The sequence below is a fragment of the Rhinolophus ferrumequinum genome, chromosome 21, assembly GCF_004115265.2.
Source record: "Rhinolophus ferrumequinum isolate MPI-CBG mRhiFer1 chromosome 21, mRhiFer1_v1.p, whole genome shotgun sequence".
NCBI classification, from domain to species: domain Eukaryota; kingdom Metazoa; phylum Chordata; class Mammalia; order Chiroptera; family Rhinolophidae; genus Rhinolophus; species Rhinolophus ferrumequinum.
In genome coordinates, this window is record NC_046304.1 from 35,327,262 (window position 1) to 35,347,349 (window position 20,088).

The following is a 20,088-nucleotide window of genomic DNA, read 5'->3' on the forward strand; positions in this document are numbered from 1 at the left end:
ATGGACTCTACACCATATATAAAATTTAACTCAAAATGGATAAAAGACCTAAACGTAAAAGTTAAAATTATAACACTCTAGAAGAAAACACATAATATTAATGTCCTTGAATTTTGCAACGACTTCTTAAATAGGTCATAAAACAAACATGAACTATAACAAGAAAATTCAATAAACTGGAATTCATTAAAAAGTTATGCTCTTCAAAAACCACTGTAACAAAAATAAAAAGGCAAGCCAAAGACTGGGAGAAAGTATCTGAAAAACATGTCCAAAGGCTTGTATCTGGAATTTATAAAGAACTCTTAAAATTCAGTAAGAAGATGATAATCCCCCACCTCCAAATGGCAAAGGTCTGAATAGATATTTCACCTTGGGAGATAAATGGACAGCAAATAAGGACATGAAAAGATGTCCAACATCGTTAGCATTTAGGACATCTTTTCCTAAAAGTAAACTAAAACCATAACAATATACCACTACACAACCACTTGAACAGTTGAAATTAAAAAGATAGAATATAACAAGTGTTAGCAAGGCTATGGATCAACTGGAACCATCACACACAGTTGATGGGAATATAAAATGGTACAACCACTTTGGAAAATTGGCAGTTTCTTTAAAAATTCTCCGCTTCCCACATGATGCGGGCATTGTACTCCCAGGTATTTACTCAAAAGAAATAAAGCATATGTCCACAAAAAGATACAGATGCTTTTATATATTAAAAAATGTAACCTTTTATATTGGAAATAAAAATAAAATCATTGGGAGGATTTCTGGTATTTAGTTTTCCATGTAAGGAGCTTAGAAGTTGCCACTCTATCCTAACAACAAGTAAAAAGCTGAAAAAACTGAAAAATCAACAACTCTCCTTAGATCATCAGAGAAGTGAGGTCACAAAGGCAAACTGCTGTGAAAAAAATTGGAGACAGTCAGACACAAAGCATCACAACTTACCAGAGCAGAAACCACCTCTGGCAACCAGTGCTGGGGTAGAAACACCTGAACTATAATTGACAAATTGCTGGAAGCTCAGTGTGGACAAGCCTAAGAGTTAAAAATTCCAGGAGGACCCAGTCACAGAGGGACTTGTATGCTTTTTTTTTTTTTTTTTAACCTCCAGGAGTTCTACCAGGCCCTAACAGTGACTATGAGAGAAAACTCCCCTCATGCTTCTCAGACAAAAAAAAATTGAGAGAATTTCTTGCCAGTAAACACGCTCTGCTAGAAATGTTAAAAGTTCTTTAGAGAGAAGAAAAATGATACAGGTCAGACACTCAGGTTTACATAAAGAAAGGAAGAGCAGCAGAGAATGAAAAAATGAAGGTAAAATAAAAAAGTTTATTTTTCCTATTCTTAATTGATCTAATAGATAATAGTTTGTTTAAAACATTAATAGCAACACTGTATTTAAGTTGGCTTGTGTGCGTTTGTGTGTGTGTGCGAGCGCGCACGTGCCTTTATGTAAGTGAAATGAATGACAACAATGATACAAGGGATAGGAGGGCGGAATTAGGAATATTCTGTGTAATAAGGTACTCACACTATCTATGAAACAGTATAGTGTTATTTGAAAGTGGATTTGGATTAGTTGTAAATGTATATTGCAAACTCTAGGGCAACCACTAAAAAAAAATGTAAAAAAGAAGTATAATTGACATGCTAAGAAAAGAGAGAAAAATGGCATCATATAAAATGTTCAATTAAAATCCAAAAGGCAGAAACAGGAACAAAAAACGAGGGCAGCACGTAGAAAACAGCAACAAATATGGTAGATATGAATAATCCAGCAATATCAATAATCACATGAAACATGAATGGTCTAAATTCACCAATGAAAAGGCAAAGGTAATTAGAATAGTTCAGAAAACAAAACCCAACTACATGTTGTGTTTAAAAAATCCACTTTAAATATAAATATCAAGACACATGTATATTAAAAGGGATGGAAAAAGATATACTATGCTAACAGTAATCAAAAGAAAGTGGGAGTAGCTATATTAATTTCATGCAGAGCAGACTTCAAAGCAAGGAAAATTAAGAAGGGCATTACATAATGACAAAGGAGTCAATACTCCAAGAAGACATAACAATCCTTAAGGTGTATGCGTCTAACAGCAGAGTGTCAAAATAACATGAGGCAAAAATCTACAAAATAATGAGAAAGATGAATCTACTATTACAGTTGGAGACTTTAACACCCTTCTAGCAGAAATGGACAGATCCAGCTACAGAAAATCAGTAAGGATACAGCTGAACTCAAAAGTATCATCAATCAACTGAATATAATTTACACCTATACGCTATTTCATCAAACAACAACTGATTACACGTTCTACTCAAGCTTACATGGAACATTCACCAAGACAAATCCCATTCTGGGTCATAAAACACACCTTAACTAATTTAAAAGAATAGAAATCATAAAATGTCTGCTCTCAGACCACAGTAGAATTAAACTAGAAACCAATAACAGAAAAATAGCTAGAAAAATCCCCAAATACTTGGAGATTAAACAACACACTTCTATATAGCACATGGGTCAAAGAAGAAATCTCAAGATGAATTTTTAAATATTTTGAACTAAACAAAAATGAAAATACAACTTATCAAAATGTGTAGAATGCAGTGAAAGCAGTGCTTGGACGGAAATTTATAATAGTGAAACCATATGTTAGAAACGAAGAAAGATCTAAAGTCAATCACCTAAGCTTGCGTCTTAGGAAATTAGAGAAAGAAGAGCAAATTAAATCCAAAGTAAGCAGAAGAAATAATAAAAATCAGAGCAGAAATCAATGAAATTGAAAATAGGAAATCAGTAGAGAAAAATCAACAAAACCAAAATCTGGTTCTTTGAAAAGATCAACAAAATCAGTTAGCCTCTAGCCAGACTAACTAAGAAAAAAAGAGATGAAACAAACTACTAAAATCAGAATTGAAAGAAAAGATATCACTACAGAGCCATGGACATTAAAAGCATAATATAGGAATAAATATTATGACCAACTCTATGCCCATAAATTTGATCACCTAGATGAACCGGACCAATTCCTTGAAACACACAATCTGCCAAAAACTTACACAAGAAAATCTGAATAGGCCTATAACTATTAAAGAAATTGAATCAACAATTAATAATCTTCCAAAACAGAAAGCACCAGGCCCAGGTAGGTTCAATCACGAATTCTACCAAACATTTAAGGAAGAAATTATACCCATTCTCTGCAATCTCTTCCAGAGAATAAAAGTAGAAGGAGTATCTCCTAACTTATTCTATGAGGTCAGCATTATCCTAATATCAAAATCAAAGATATTATAAGGAAACTAAAGGCCAATATCTCTTATGAATATAGATACAAAAATCCTCAAAAATTTATTAGCAAATTGAATCCAACAATGCATAGAAAGAACTATATACTATGACCAAGTAGGATTTATCCCAGTACACAAGGCTTTTTAAACTTTCAAAAATCAATTAATGTACTCCATCACACCAACAGGCTATCAAAGAAAAATCATACAATCCTATCAACAAATGCAGAAAAAACACCTGACAAAATCCAACACCCATTCATGATAAAAACTCTCAGCAAACTAGGAATAAAGATGAACTTCTTCAACTTGATAAAGAACATCTATAAAAACTCTACAGCTAACATCATGCTTGATGGCGAGAAACTCTGAGCTTTCCAGCTAAGATGAGGAACAAGGCAAAGATGTCCCCTCTCATCACTGCCTTTCAACGTCATACTGGAAGTCCTAGGTAATGCAATAAGACAAGAAAAGGAAATAAGTTATACTTATTGGGAAGGCAGAAATAAAACTGTCTTTGTTTACAAACAACATGGTCACATAGAAATTCAAAAGAATTGACAAAAAAGTCCTGGAACTAATGGAACTAATAAGCAATTATAGCAAGGTTGCAGGATACAAGATTAATATACAAAAGTAAATCGCTTTCCTATATACTAGCAATGAATAAGTGGTATTTGAAATTAAACACACATTATTATTTACATTATCACCTCCCAAAATGAAATACGTAGGTATAAATCTAACAAAATATGTATGAGATCCAAATGAGAAAAACTACAAAACTCTGATGAAAGACACCAAAGAACCAAATAAATTGAGAGATAATCCATGTTCATGGATAAGAAGACAATGCCAATCTCAATCAAAATCCCAGCAAGTTATTTTGTGGATGAAAAACTGATTCTCAAGTTTATATGGAGAGGCAAACATTCCAGAATACTCAACTCAATATTTAAGAACGAAGTCAGAGGACTGACACTACCCAACTTCAAGACTTACTATGATGATACAGTAAACAAAACGGTGTGGTATTGGAGAAATTACAGATAAATAGATCAAAGGAACAGAATAGAGAGCTTAGAAATAGACCCACACAAATATAGTCAACTGATCTTTCGCAAAGGAGCAAAAGCAATACAATGGAACTAGCTATTCAACACATGGTGCTGAAAGAACTGGATGTAAACATGCAAAGAAAATTAATCTGGATACAGACCTTACACCTTTTACAAAAATTAGCTCAAAATGGATTAGACCTAAATGCAAAATGTAAAACTTTTTATAAAACTCCTAGAAGATAACACAGGAAAAAAACTAGTTGACCTTGGGAATTGTGATGACTTTTTATTTTATTTTTTTTTATATTTTTTTTAACCAGAATTTTTAAATCTTTATTTAAGGGGGAGTAATATTCTAAATATTTTGGCACTAACATTTTCTAAAATATGAATAAGGGATTTGCTCTATAATGCAAATTATTACAAAGGCAGATTAAGAATTGTCATTATGTGGTGACTTTTTAGTTATAACACCATAGGCATGATCCACGGGGGGAAAAAAGATAATCTGGACTTCATTAAAATTAAAAACATCTGCTCTGAGAAAGATGATGTCAAGAGAATGAGAAGATGGGCCGGCCCGGTAGCTCAGGCGGTTAGAGCTCTATGTTCCTAACTCCGAAGGCTGCTGGTTCGATTCCCACATGGGCCAGTGGGCTCTCAACGACAAGGTTGCCAGTTCAATTCCTCGAGTCCCGCAAGGGATGGTGGGCTCCACCCCCTGCAACTAAGATTGAACACGGCACCTTGAGCTGAGCTGCCGCTGAGCTCCCAGATGCCTCAGTTGGTTGGAGCGCGTCCTCTCAACCACAAGGTTGCCAGTTCGACTCCCACAAGGGATGGTGGGCTGCGCCCCCTGCAACTAGCAATGGCAACTGGACCTGGAGCTGAGCTGCGCCCTCCACAACTAAGACTGAAAGGACAACCTGAAGCTGAACAGCACCCTCCACAGCTAAGATTGAAAGGACAACAACTTGACCCGGGGAAAAAAAAAAGTCCTGCAAGTATACACTGTTCCTCAATAAAGTCCTGTTCCCCTAAAAAAAAAACAAAGAAAAAAAAACACACATCTGATGAAGGACTATAATCTAAAATGTACAAAGAATTCTTAAAACTCAACAATAAGAAAAATAATAACCCAATTAATATTGTGCAAAAGGCCTGAACAGACACCTCACCAAAGAAGATATGCAGATGGCAAGAACACATATGAAAAGATTTGTCAACATCATGTCACTAGGAGTCTGCAAATTAAAACAATAATGACATACCACTACACACCGGTTAGAATGGCCAAAATCTAAAACACAGACAACAAGAAATGCTGGGAAGAAAGTGGAGCAACAGAAACTCTCATTCATTGCTGGTGGGAATGCAAAAATGGCACAACCACTTTGGAAGATAGTTTAGCAGTTTCTTACAAAACAAGAAACACTCTTATCATAAGATCCATGAACCACACGTCTTGGTATTTACCCAAAGGAGCTGAAAACTTATATCCTCACAAAAACCTGGACATGGATATTTATATCGCCTTTATTCATAACTACCAAAATTTGGAAGCAACAAAGAAGTCCCTCAGTAGGTAAATGGATAAATAAACTGGTACATACAGACAACGGAATATTATTCTGAGCTAAAAAGAAATAGCTATCAAGCAAAGACAAGACAGAGAAGAAACTTAAATGCGTATTACTAAGTGAAAGAAGTCAATCTGAAAAGGCAACATACTGTATGACTCCAACTACATGACATTCTGGAAAAGACAAAACTATGATGATAGTAAAAAGATTAGTGGTTGCCAGGGGTTGGGGAGGAGCACAGAGGATTTTTAGGGTAGTAAAACAATTCTACATGATCCTATAATGGTGGATACATGTCATTATACATTTGTGAAAACCCATAGGATGTATAATACCAAGAGTGAGCCCTATGGTAAACTCTGGACTTCGGATGATAATGAGGTGTCAATGGAGATTCACCGACCGTTAACAAATGTACCGCTATGGTTTGGAATGACCGCAGAGGAGGGGACGGAGGAGATACAGGAAACCTCTCCACTTTCTATTAAATTTTGCTGTGAACTTAAAACTGCCCTAAAAAGAACTGGGAAGATATTTGGTTCCTCAACATAGCCTGGAATAGTGGTTAGCTTGTACACTAATTTACCCATTCTTCAGAATGGTAATAGCACATAACAGACTTTATGTTCAAAATTCCCAAAACTCAATATACTCGGGAACAGTCAATAAACCAGAAATAAAAACATGATCTCAGACATAAGTCCACTTTAGTGTTTGAAAAACTCTTAAAGCTACCTAAAAAAGAGGTATTGTGCTATATTCTGAATCTTTTAAAAGTATGTACACACAACAAACTAAAAACAATTTGCTTAATATATTTAATATGACATTTCATACATTATATCAGTTTCAATATAGAACCCTTCTGTTTCAATCTTCCTGATTTGAGGGCTAGAATTTAATTAGTTGTGTATGTATTTTCAAAATGAGGACATAAGCAATTCTCTTACAAAGAGATGGTGGTTTATTAATGCTATTACTAATCCACACATAATTGTATGACAGACTATACACTATTAATAATTGGATAAAGGTGTATGTTCAAGTGTAAAAAACTATTCCTTTTTATTCTTTTTAATTAAAAAACTATTCTGAAAAACGGAGGAGGGGGATGGTAAAAAAAAAGAAAAAACTGTTCCTTTTTTCAAGTTAATAGTTTTGCTTGAAATTATTAACGTTTGGCAGTATTTCTGACTAAGCTGTTTTATTCTTTCATTAAACACACGTGTACATATGCACACACTGAAAAATACAATCTTACTTCAAGAATACATATGTTAAAATTGACATGCCTTATTTGGATAAACCAAAGTGATGCTGGTGGATCTGAAACTATACATTAGAACTTTGTATGAAATATGATGTCACTGAGGAAAAAACTTTTTCTTACACAGCTAATTCTACACATACCTGAGAGAGTACACTAAGGGAAAAGTTGGTACAAAACTTACAAGTGATCATTTTCTATGTGGTTATGCCCAAGCCATCTATTAACGATAAATTAAAAGACTCTTTACCTGCCAGGACCTGAGTTCAGGCACTCAAAAGTGTCGTATTTCTCTTGCAGAAGCTGACGACAATACTAATGCCTGCACTGTGTAGGGAGGTGCATGCCTTGCACTGGCTTAAGTGCTAGTGATTTCACCAACCCTTGAAGTGCAGAACAGTAAAAAAAAAGTTTTCAGCTGTTTTTCTTACTGATTTCTCATTTTCAAAATATTACAAAGATCTCAAATAGGTTTTAAAATAAATTATTTCTGTTTAACAGACAGTGCCTTCGTTTGAAGAGACACATGCCAATAGGTCTTTTTGGGTTACTGCACATTATCACAAGATGGCCTTTTTCATCAATTAAAAACTTATATAGAGAAGCAACAATTTCACGCCTTCAAATATCTTTCTGATTTTACCTAAAACCTCCAAGATTTGGTGGCTACATAAATAGGTACTGCAGAAGGTAATCATCAGTATTAATAGGTACTACATCAGATTAGCTGGGTTAATAAAACGTATCTCTCCTACTGACTCATTTGTTCCCCTGCCATCAGCATACAGCCTTGGAAGGAGCTGGCAGTCAGATTCCCAACCACTAGTTTCTAAAGAAACAACATGTTATACTCTTCCATAAGGTAAAAAATCAAGAAATGCTACTATTAAAAAAAAAAAAAAAGAAAAAAAAAAGAAATGCTACTATGTCCAAGGGCAAAATTAAGATATACATATACAACTGGAAAGCCAAATCTATCTTTGTTTCTGACTGAAACCTTAAAATACCATATTAATAGTGCCCATTCTCTTGGACGCTAAAATTAAATGGGCTTACATACGACTCCAGGTTTTTCCTGTTGCTGTAGGAGAAATGAGTTGAGAAATGTACCTTAGCTGGTTGTAAGGAAAATATTTTATGTCTCTAAAAATATTTAATGCTTTATCTGAATTCTCTCCAAATTCTCTTCACTTCCCCTAAGTTTTCATTTCTCTTCTGACCCTCTTAGTGAGAACACTAACGCTGCTTCCTTGAGATTCGGGTCATTATGAGCTTGGCACCAGTCGGTTATGCTTATTCAAAACATTTAAATTTTCTGAATTCTTTTTTTTTGACAGTTTAGTAGAGGAAGATAAAAAAGAAACCTGAGCTGAAACCATGCCAGCTGGAGGGTGCACATTTCTTTTACTATCTCTACGTATCTATACTGGACACCATTTTAAAACCCTACATTGAATTTAAATGTGCTCTACCTACAATAAAGAGAGCTTGCGTGGCTAAGGTGCTTCCATTTTTCTTCAGTAAAAAAAAAATTAGATATCTCTCTTTCATTTACTAAACAAGTTTTTAAAAGTTGGCATGCATTCAAAGTCCATTTGAGGGATCTGGTCCTTTAATTTAAAATTGTACCAGCTTGGGGGCCGGCCCGGCCCAGTGGCTCAGGTGGTTAGAGCTCCAGGCTCCTAACTCTGAAGGCTGCCGGTTCGATTCCCACATGGGCCAGTGGGCTCTCAACCACAAGGCTGCCAGTTCAACTCCTCGAGTCCCATAAGGGATGGTGGGCTCCGCCCCCTGCAACTAAGATTGAACACGGCACCTTGAGCTGAGCTGCCACTGAGCTCAGTTGGTTGGAGCACGTCCTCTCAACCACAAGGTTGCCGGTTCGACTCCTGCAAGGGATGGTGGGCTGTGCCCCCTGCAACTAGCAACGGCAACTGGACTTGGAGCTGAGTTGCGCCACAACTAAGACCGAAAGGACAACAACTTGAAGCTGAACAGCACCCTCCACAACTAAGATTGAAAGGACAACAACGTGACTTGGAAAAAAGTCCTGGAAGTACACACTGTTCCCCAATAAAGTCCTGTTCCCCTTCCCCAATCAAATAATAAAAAAAAAAAATTGTACCAGTTTGATCTCATTTACAATCAATTGAACATAAGTACTTCTTGGCAATAATATGCTCAACTGCCACTTACTTTGCTTTTTGTCTTTCTATGGACAAGATAATTTAAGAAAAAAAATCATAGACTAAATATTGCCAGGCCTTAAAATGTTACTTGTATGCTTCTTTTCAGTATAATGTAAAGGAGAAGGCAACAGCAATACAAAACATAAATTAAAAGGTCAAATTTCTAACTTATTTTATATCAAATGAGAAGACTTTCTAAGAGGAAGTATCGTAATAGTAGAGACTAATCAATAAACCATGCTGACAAGGAATGTCAAGGTAAAGTCAAAAGCAAAAAGCAAGTCAGTTCCAGCATTGTATGTGTGAATATATGCCAAACTTGGTAACTTTTGAAAATGCAGCTTATGTGGGAATAACAATTCAGGCCAAAACTGATTACTTAATTGAATCCTTATTGTAATTACAAGGTCTAAAATAGTTCTCATTTTAAAGATGTTTGTTGAGTTCCTACACATTCTATACCATGTTTCTTTTTAATACAGTATATTCATTCTTCCCCTGTAACTAACTACATCATCTAGCTTCTAACCTTCATATTCGATCTCATAAAGCAAATATTGTTCTCCCAATTATGAGCAATTTATCATCTCAATTTTAATCTATAGTTCAAGAGGAAAGAAAATCTTTAAGACAACCACATGTGAACTAAACCCCCTTGATGAACCTTTTGTGTTCAAAGTCCTTACTTTTTAAAATAACTCTTCAGCTTTATATACATGGTATTATATTCATTTTATACTTACGAAGATGTGATCTGTCTAGTGTCACAAAGTAAGTTAATGTTTAAAGTAGAATTAAAATTGTGACATTTCCATTATCTCAGATTACACTACTCAAATATTTCCCATGAATATCTAAAGAATTTTCCTATTTCTAAAGTAATAAACATGGACATCTTAACCTAAAAATGTATATATTACACACACACACACACACACAAATACATATCATACACAAAACAGAGACAGCAAGTTAAAATGGAAAACAGCTCCTACCTTCATCTCCCTCTGGTACATATGACGCTGTAATAATGTCAATATCAGCACAGTTCATCACAATCTGATTGGTTGCCTGCCTCACCTAAGGGGAAAGAAAAGCCGGCAGTCAGAAACAGCCTAGATTAATGACATGTACATCTTCATCTCGGCCTAATGTATGTTGCAGGCAATTTTTAAAAACCCAAACATCACTAAAACCTAAACTGAGTATTTATGCATCAATGGTAGAAATAAATGAGTTTTAAGTAATCCAAAGCAATTCACATTTTCAAATTATATTAAAATAATAAATACTTAAGCATTTCACAGAACTTAAACATCTGACCCGTGAACTAAAATAAAAGCAATTTTTTCTACTTAAATCTTGATTTATAACCACTTTTTTTCATTTAGCAAAGTGTTTTACTCAAAAACCTCTCAGCACCATCTATTTTCAATTTATAATCACTTCATAATTAATTTTATTTTCAAAAAAAAATTTTAATTAGGAAATATTTCTTATATGTTGCAATTAATTATGTATTGTAACCCGTACATCATACACATCATGAGACCCTTTATAAGGATAGAGGAAGAAAGCTGATATCATAAACTATGTCAAAACTTCATGAAACACTCTTTAAATTTTTTTCCCCCAAAGAAACATTTTTGATGTAACAGATACTAATAACTAACCACCAAGATTACATAAAGTTTTAGGACTTCGTCTTACTTGCTTCAAGTCCAAAAAAATAAAACATAGAAATAATAACAGCACTTTCCTTTCTTCCTCATTCCCTAGAGCTAACCACTATTCTAAGGCTAAAGTACATCTTTCCTATGTAAGTTTAGTACTTTCGCTACATGTATAAAGATCAGCAAACAATGTTTTTAATTTTATACAAATGGTATCAAATTGCATATAATCTTTTGCAGTCTGCTGTTTTCATTTAACACAGTTTCTGAGACAGGTAGATGCTGATAGATGTATACCTAATTCATTCACTTTAACTCCTGCATACTAGTATTCCATTCTATAAATAAACTAGTTATCTATCTATTTCCTTCCTGAAGGAAGACAGGTTATTTTCACTTTCTTGTTATTAATATTTAAAATAGTACTATAATACATATTTTGGTCCTTGGTTTCTTGTGCACTCGTTTTCTTTACCAAGAATTGTCAAATTATACTCCAGAGTTGTCTCAACTGACACTCACATGAGCAAAGAATAAAGAAATCCCACTTTCAGCGTTCTCCAAAAAAATTAAAAATTGTTGACAATGACAATCTGATGGGTATTAAATGTTATTCCATTGTTGTTTAGATTAGAATTTCCTTCATCAGTAGTAACACTGGTTACTAAGCATTATTTTTTTTTTGCCACTAAGTTTTTCTCGGCAAATTGCTTGTTCATAACTCGCCCATTTTTCAGTTTGATTGTAATCTTATTTTTATATACTGCCTACATTAAACAAAACCTCAAATTCAAAAAAAAAAAAACAAAAAAAACCCTCAAATTCATTTTTAGACATTTGAATGGTCTAAATCTAAAATAACAAAAATACAGATGTCCTAACTCACAAACAAATGCCTGTAGAGGCCAACTAAGATGAGTGCAGTAGGCAAGGTGAAAGGTATGCATAATGGAAGGGGAGAGTAGCCACTTTGTGGAGCCAACCAATTATTGCTATACTGAAAAGCAGATTTAGTGTTTGTTGACAGATCTACAAAAAAAAAAAAAAAAAAAGCCACAAAGTCAGATTTCATTTGCAACCTCCCACTTTTTAATGGATGGTAACTAATTCAAAATTTTCAAAAACACTGTATAGACTAAAAAAAAACCCTCAGATGTAGGTCAATAATGCCTTGAGATCATTGAACAGACCACAAACCTAGGTAAGGATACAGGAATAATGTAATATCTGTATGAAAAAGCTATACCTAAGAGTAATCATTTTATTACAATCAATACATACACATGATTAATTGCAAACTACAATTGTCAGACATGTTACATGTAATATGTTATTAAGCCTATAACAGACTGTCAAAATCTCTAGCATATAAAGTGAAACTATTTTGTCTCATTAGAAAAATATCCTTCTCATAAATCAAATCTTCCTGTTTCTAAACAAAAATGTCATTTAATGTGCATATTTTTTAAATTTAGTAAGTGGTAATATTCCTTTACAGTGTTTATTTCACCAGAACATACCTAAACAGTACTTAAAACTTTTATGTCTCAACTGGCCATTTATAGCACGGCACTTGAACAAAAAGAAAAAATCTTTGCCTGTTCAAAAAATGACTTCAAAAAATCCAGAAACAGAAATGAAGCACATACTGGGTGTGCTCCAAAGTAAAATGAATAAAACCTTCCAGAGTTTGAAATTTATGCCAACAGAATAATAACAATGGTTTAGTTATGCATCTTAATCTTTATCTAGGCAACCATATTTTCATCCATCAACATCTACAGTGAATTTCATGGTAGCCAAGCAGTTAATCTACCAATGCCAAGATACCTGTACAACACTACATACTCATATGCCAAATTACATTTATCTCACCACTACTGTAACACTCTAAAAGAAAGTGTGTACTTTGGAAAGGCACAGTGCGCTACATCCAATTACAAGTATATTTCAGTTCCTCCTGTGAGGAAAACCCACCTGTTTATACTAATGAATCAAGCTAGTTGTTGAACAGCTACTATTTTTTTTTTCAAGAATACTGCCATTTCTGAAAGGGTGGGAGGAAAGAACCAAAGAAACAAAAATACTTGTCTTAGTAATAAACTCCTCAATTTTTACAAGTTGGACAGTATATTCTGTCTCATATTAGAGACGCATTTTAAACAACAGGATAATCCATAGAAAGTGCTTGTTGTAGCATTTAGCGCCAGATACATAGTAATTACTTAATAGATGTTATTATTAAGGCGCACACACAGAGATCAAGATTAAATGTGCTCTAATCATAAAGATGTTACTCTAAATGTCATCTAAGAGCATTCACCTAACAGTTTATAAAGTGCCTGATCAGAATGATATAAAATTTAAGAACTATGTGCTATAATATATGGCACTTTGGATATCAGCACATATGCACCGCCCAAAGAAGGTAATTTCAAATATCCGTATAGACTTAGGCGGATGCTTCAGTGTTTGACACCACACTGTGTAACACTGCTCTTTTTTTATTTTTTTATTTTATTATTTTATTTTATTTTATTTTTAGGTTCACTGATGCAGGTTGTGTTTTTTGTTGTTGTTGTTGTTGTTTTTTGTTTTTTTGTATTAGTTTCAGGTGCACAAGACAAAGTAATAATTAGACGTTTATCATTGACACTGCTCTTTTTGATGCTTTCCCAACAATAGCACTGATCTGCTGATTCAGTATGTGACTTCTCATTTATCACCATGTTAGTGAATATTACCTGTGTGTTCCACTATCAAAAATACAGGTAATAATTTAAAGGAATTTCAGCTTAAGATTTTCAGTTTCCAAGCTTAAAAGAGAAGCAAAATGTTAAAGTTGGCATATAAATTGGGTTAATAACAAGCTCATTTTCAACTTTTCCATTTGATGCTATTAAAGAATGGAAAGTTAGTGTGTCCTTGTTTGATTCAAACCCAGGGTTAAGTCTTCTTGGAGTCCCACACAGACTATACTTCAGCTGAACCAATGCCAAGGAATGGCTCCTCAGAAGAGGCAGCTTGACCATTGGTAACAATTTTACAATGGAAGTTTCCTATGAGCTAGGAAGGCAGTAATCTGAGACAATTTTTTTTCCTGAATGAGTCTTTACTACAATCACTTAGGAATGCACCTTACATGTACTATGGTAAGACTCAAAAGTTTTTTATGATTGCCAAAATCCTGAGATTTTAGTAAAAGGAAATCTCCAGTGTGACGATTACAAATACCAGTCAGTCTGAATGAAGTCTGAGTCACTTTGCCTAACAAGTGATTTCATCATTAAAATTTTGTAATAATTGTTGTCTGTGGAATAGAGCTATAATTTCTAAAGACAATAAGCAGCAAATAATTAGTAAACAAAGTTGAGCCAAGTTTTCTAACAAAAGAGACACTGAAAAGAGACACTGGAAAAGTTACAGAAAGTCATAATAAGTACCATTAATGTAAAAATGTTAAACATACAGAACATTAGTATTTATTGTCTGTGGCTCCTTATATATGTAATAAAACTTTAAAACTATACATAGGAATACTACTCACCTACCTAAAGAGAGAAGTTATCTCTGGGGGTAGGGTGGGAAGAGATGGAAATGGGTTTTAGTGGTATCTGTGATATTTTACTTCTCAAAAAACGTCATGCATCGTCTGAAGCAAATGGAGCAAAACATTAATATCTGGTAAATCTGGGTAATGGGTTACTTTTCTGTATTTCTAAAATATTTCCTAATTTAAAATAAAATTTTATAGAGATTACGAGTAAACTAAGAAGTACATAATGGTACAGTGTTCAAAAGGAAATGTCCAAGATATGGAAAACTAATCTCCGTCAACAACAAAACAGCTATCAGAAGATTCAGTCCTTTGCACTAACTCACATACCGATAGAATAAGACTTACTTTACAATAAGAACAGGTTCATTTATGTAGCAAAGTTCAGAGAAGTTTCATAGATAATTTACTACTTAAGACCACATTTATCCAGGTTGTATTGGACCATATCAATTATACAGAACCAGGAAGTTAAAAAAAAAAAAAAAGCCTGTATGGAAAGCCAGAACAGATGATACAAAGTTCATACAATAAAGCTCATACCCTTCACTCAGAAGAGAAATCCATCAAACCCTCACTTAGAAATTTATTTTTAAGCTCAAACAAGCTTGTTTATCTAGTTACTTAGACCTCTTCAGATCAAGTTCAGTAAAATAGAAGAGGGAAGAAATTGCACAACAGGCAGCAAGTCACAGTAAGCAGCAAGAATAACCTGAGAGTAAGGAAAACAAACAAGAAAACTTTAAAGAACAGATAATGAAATTAATAAATCATAGTACACAGTTTTAGGTAATCTATGGTTATAACTATCAATGACAGATGTTCAGAATAATATCCAGTATTTTGAAAAAGAAGAAAAGAAATAACCTAGATCATGAGGAATTACAGAGTTTAAGAAAATACATTTTACAGGGCGGCTGGATGGCTCAGTTGGTTAGAACATGAGCTCTTAACAAGGTTGCCAGTTCAATTCCCATATGGGCCAGTGAACTGCGCCCTCCGCTAGATTGAAAACAACGGGCACAACAGGCTGAGCTTGGAGCTGAGCCCATGGTGGGCAGCCGGTTCGCTCAGTGGTTAGAGCCCTGCGCCATGTTCATAACACCAAGGTCAGTGGTTCAAGTCCCAACATATGGGCCAGTGAGCTGCGCCCTCCACAACTAGATTGAAAACAACCATTTGACTTGGAGCTGATGGGTCCTGGAAAAAAACACTTTTCCCCAATACTCCCCAATTAAAAAAAAATACATTTTAGGAATATTTCCATCCAAATCAGTAAATGTTTTTTTTTAATTCTAAGTGCCTCAAAGGGCAAGCTTCATTTATCTGGGAAATTTACCACAGAATTCATTGACAGATGACATTAGATGAAGTTTAACATATAAAAATTTCTTAGGTGTTTCCTCATAGATACATTTCAAGAAACAGAATAGAAAATCTGAACAAATTCAATTCCTTATCTATCTTTCAAATTTAATCTCTTAAGACCATTTAGTGATCTAGCTCAATGCTGGACAAATTATTAATTTTATCATTTTCTAAAGTAACAAGAAACAAACAAAATAACTGCATAGAAAATAAGCAAAATTTGGGCAGAAAATTCCATAACACAGGGTTGACAATAACATCCATTTAGATGCCAAGTTTTAGCCTGCCAAACAAACTACTATATCTGTAACTCTCCTCTAAATGCCAATTTAGTCATCACCAACATAATATTTTGTTGGCGGAGGCCAGGGATTGTCTAGTATATCCTGACTTCTGGCCTTGAAGGATGAAGTTAATTTCCCTGGCACAGGTATAACATTTCCATAAGAAAAAGCCCAACTGCTGTATAAACCACTACACAATCCTAACAAGGAATTGTAGCCACTCACTTAAATTTGTAATTTATTTTTAAATTAATTATCCACAAAGCAAGAGAGTTAGAATTTAAAATAGTTACAAAAATCCGTTGCTCTCAAATATCCTAATGTAAAGGGAGTGAAAAGGGAATGTCCCATTTCTCTAGGCCCATGATAACACCTTTTCAAAACCTGCTGAAATAGACCAAACTACTTTTGAAATTAGCACACACTAATTTCTTCACCTTCCCCAGGAGTACACACCCAGGCCAGGTTAAAAATCCACTAAATTTCTAATACGTAACCTGTATAAATACTCTGGGCTTATCATAAAATTCTGCGACTAAAGCAACCAAACAAGTTGCATACTTTGTGTAATGTAATTTCAACTATTAGGAAACTGACCCAATACCAGTTATAAATCTGGGTTTCCAGAGATATAATTTTGTCCACATTTTTAGATTTCAACGGTAAGATACCATCTAATGCCACAATTCAAACTTACTGCTCTAATCCATGAATTTCAAAAACATTAACATGTGTATTTTTTTTGCTGTTAACTTTTTACTAATGTTAATTCCTCTTTATACTTACAAAGGTGGCAATGCATACAATTAAAAAGTCCAATCATCCTTTAATAACACCTGTTAGAATTCACTATAATGCCATCTTTCATTTGTGTTGCCACCTAGCCTGAAAAGAATGTCTGAAAAAAAATGCTTTGAAAAGCTCATGTTACTAAAAAAGATTCATTTATTTCCTGTATAAAATTGGTAAGTCCCTGCTAATATCTAATCCCTAATATTACCACGTGGTTACTCAATGGCCTAAGCCAGTCTTCTAAATATTTCTCATTTCTTTGAAAAAGTAAGTAGAAAAGGGGTAAGGAGAAGCACATTACTGCTTGCTGTTCTATCCTAACACTTAAATAAAACTGTCACTAATACAATAATCATTTTAAAATCTTTACTGACAATTTTTCCCTCAAATTTTTCTCTAAATATGTGCTCCTCTCAGAATTATGAACCCATTATGCCACCTAATGGGATAAAGAAACAAATGATTTTTTTTAAATGTTAGTCTTTTCACATAATGCGAACTCATTCATCTCTTAGGTCCTTCTTCCTTTGCCAAGTCACAAGACACACTACTGTTTACAATCCCTCCCATCTGCCCCCTGCCAATATATATCAAGCACTCTAGTCACTTGGCTTAAACAAATACAGTCTCTCAAATAACCCTCTCAAATCTGAATTTAGACCCAAGATGCACTCATTCTGGTTCATATTCTTAATGGAAAAATTCTAAATCACCTTACTTTCACAGGGTTAAGTTTTGCCTTTTTGAGGCAACCAGACCCTAGAGCCCTTTCACACAAGTGCCCTAAATCTGACAGTATACTTTTTAGTTCTTTTAGATATATTTTTAATCTGAGTACTTGGCTTTCAAAGACAACTGCCAACTTTCAATTCATTCAAACACTAGACTACATTTCTTTCATTTCACTGGTACATACACACCCTGTTCTTGAAGGTTGAGGCCTACTGATTTTTCCCCGACTGCAGTAGAAAAAGAAATGAAACAAAATATATTTACCATCATTCTTTTTCAAGATAACTACTAAATAGTTCCCATTTTTCATTACAAACTTCACATAATACATCATATAACGTGGTTATCACAAATGTCTACTGTTCCGGACCTTTGTAGGACATCAATATTAATGGTCTCCAAAATCAAACAATACTTCAGATAATGCTGCGAGGGGGTGGGGGGAGGTGGGGACAGCATGAATCACCAAAAACTGCAATGAAGAGTAATGGAATATTTTAACCAGTGGTATGCTAAAACTAATCGCTTCTTTCAGAGGAGGGTACTGCTAAGCAACCATCCCTGTAGCAATAAATCCACCTGCTTCAAAGGCTGCAAAGCTAGGAAGATGGGAAAACAGCGGAGATGGGGTCCTCCTTCAGCTTCTCTAGGGGTTAAGAGAGAATAAAGTCACTGCTGCACTGTCACTTGAGGAGAAGGGGAGGGGGAGGGGCGGATCATCTTGGAAACCCAGCCCCTGGGCCAGAGCAGGCGAAGAGAACTCAGCAAGGCTGCCTGGGATTAACATTCTCCTCGCCCTCTCCTCGCTTCTAGAATCTCCCCTCCTCGCTAACGCGCGGCGGCCCGAGTCCCAGATGACCGCCCCTTCCAATGTGTCCTCGGTGGGGCGTAGGGAGAACCAGAGAAAAGAACTGAGTCAGGAGGTTGAGACTCCGTGACCCCTCTGGCTTCTCCCAACACAATCCAGCCTCTCCCCGAACACTATCAAGCCGGGAAGGGCCGGGGGTCGGAGGGATGCCCCACACAGGTGTGCTCGCCCCGGAGGGGCCCGCCGGGTCCCGCGGCACTTCCCGCAGCGTGGCCCGGGGCCCCAGCCCAGCAGGGCAGAGCAAGCCCGCCCGGGCGCCCCGCGGCAGCCCCGGAGGGGCGCGCCCGTCCCAGAGTCGGCCTCCCCAGCCCCAGGCCCGCAACGCTCAGGCCCTCCCGGCCAGGCCCCCAGCCCAGCCCGCAGGCGCGGCCTAACTGCTTGCCCCGCAGCTCGCCCCCGGCGCCGGAGGGTCGCTGTACCTGGGCGGCGGCCTCCAGCTTGCCCTCGAAGGTGAAGTCCAGCAAGTCAGGCTTGAGGCAAAGGCTGTAGTTGATAGGGGAGACATCGGCAGGCAGCCGCTCGAAGGGCCTCTTCTCCGGCATCGCTGTGAGGCCCAGGCTGTGGAGGCGGCGGCGGCGAGAGGAGCGGCTGAGGAGAAGGAGGGGAGGAGGCGGAGGGCCGAGGAAGAGCAGGCGGCGAGCGAGGGAGGGGGCGGCGGCTGCCAGCCACATCCACCGAGCGCGGGCGATCGCCAGAGGAGAGCGACCGGGGAAGCGTGGGGGGCGGGGGTGAGACCCAGCCCAAGCACCCCGGGCCGGGAGGGATTTAGTGCGGGCGGGCTGGCTGCCTACCGGGAAGGGGGCGGAGGGGAGGGCAGGGGAGGAGGGCCTGGAGGGAGGGAGGGAGGGAGGGAGGGAGGATAGAGGGAGGGCGGGCGGCAGCGGCGGCAGCTGCGTGCGCGGCCTCGCCGGGCGGGCGCGCAGCCGCCGGTGAGTGCGCGCGCGCGCGCGCCAGGGCAGGGGGCGGAGCGGCGAGGGCGCGGCTGGCTGGGCGGAGGGCGCGGGTTCGCGGGCGCGAGCGGGGGGCGGGAGGCGGCTTGCTGCTGCGCTGCACCTGTTGGCGCTGCTGGGGAGAGAGGATAGATAGACAACTAGAAGGAACCCGCGGAAGGAGTCGAGAAGGGTTTGAGAAGCGGAGGGAAAGGTGTAAGCCCCGGTCCCCACAGCTGTCTTTGGAAATTGAAGCCTAGGCAGTTAGTCAGTGCAGTCAGGGTTAAATGTTAAAATATAAATTCAGAGCAAAAGCCCAAACTGGATTTTTACCTCCAGATCAGTGGAAAGCCCTGACCCGAGGCTCTTTGGCCATAATTATTCCTGTTATTTTAAGTAGCATCTTCAAGGGATATGAAAAATTTTGTCCGAAAACCTTTAATAATCCTCGTTACTTAAACCAGTGTGATT

At 36.9% G+C, this 20,088-nt stretch overlaps 1 protein-coding gene across 2 annotated transcripts in view; it reads right to left on the reverse strand.

Annotated features, from left to right (window-relative positions):
• NPEPPS (aminopeptidase puromycin sensitive) overlaps positions 1 to 19,507 on the reverse strand; it is a 70,933-nt gene extending 51,426 nt beyond the window's left edge. Inside the window, exons 1-2 of one of the 2 annotated variants that reach the window (XM_033090235.1) lie at positions 19,108 to 19,507; positions 10,411 to 10,495 (exon numbers count right to left, since the gene is read on the reverse strand). In XM_033090235.1, coding sequence (XP_032946126.1) covers positions 10,411 to 10,495; positions 19,108 to 19,359 — 337 coding nt within the window. In that variant the 5' untranslated portion in view covers positions 19,360 to 19,507. The remainder of the gene's footprint in view (positions 1 to 10,410; positions 10,496 to 19,107) is intronic. The other variant, XM_033090236.1, reaches the window with a different exon arrangement.
• Positions 19,508 to 20,088: the final 581 nt, after the last annotated feature.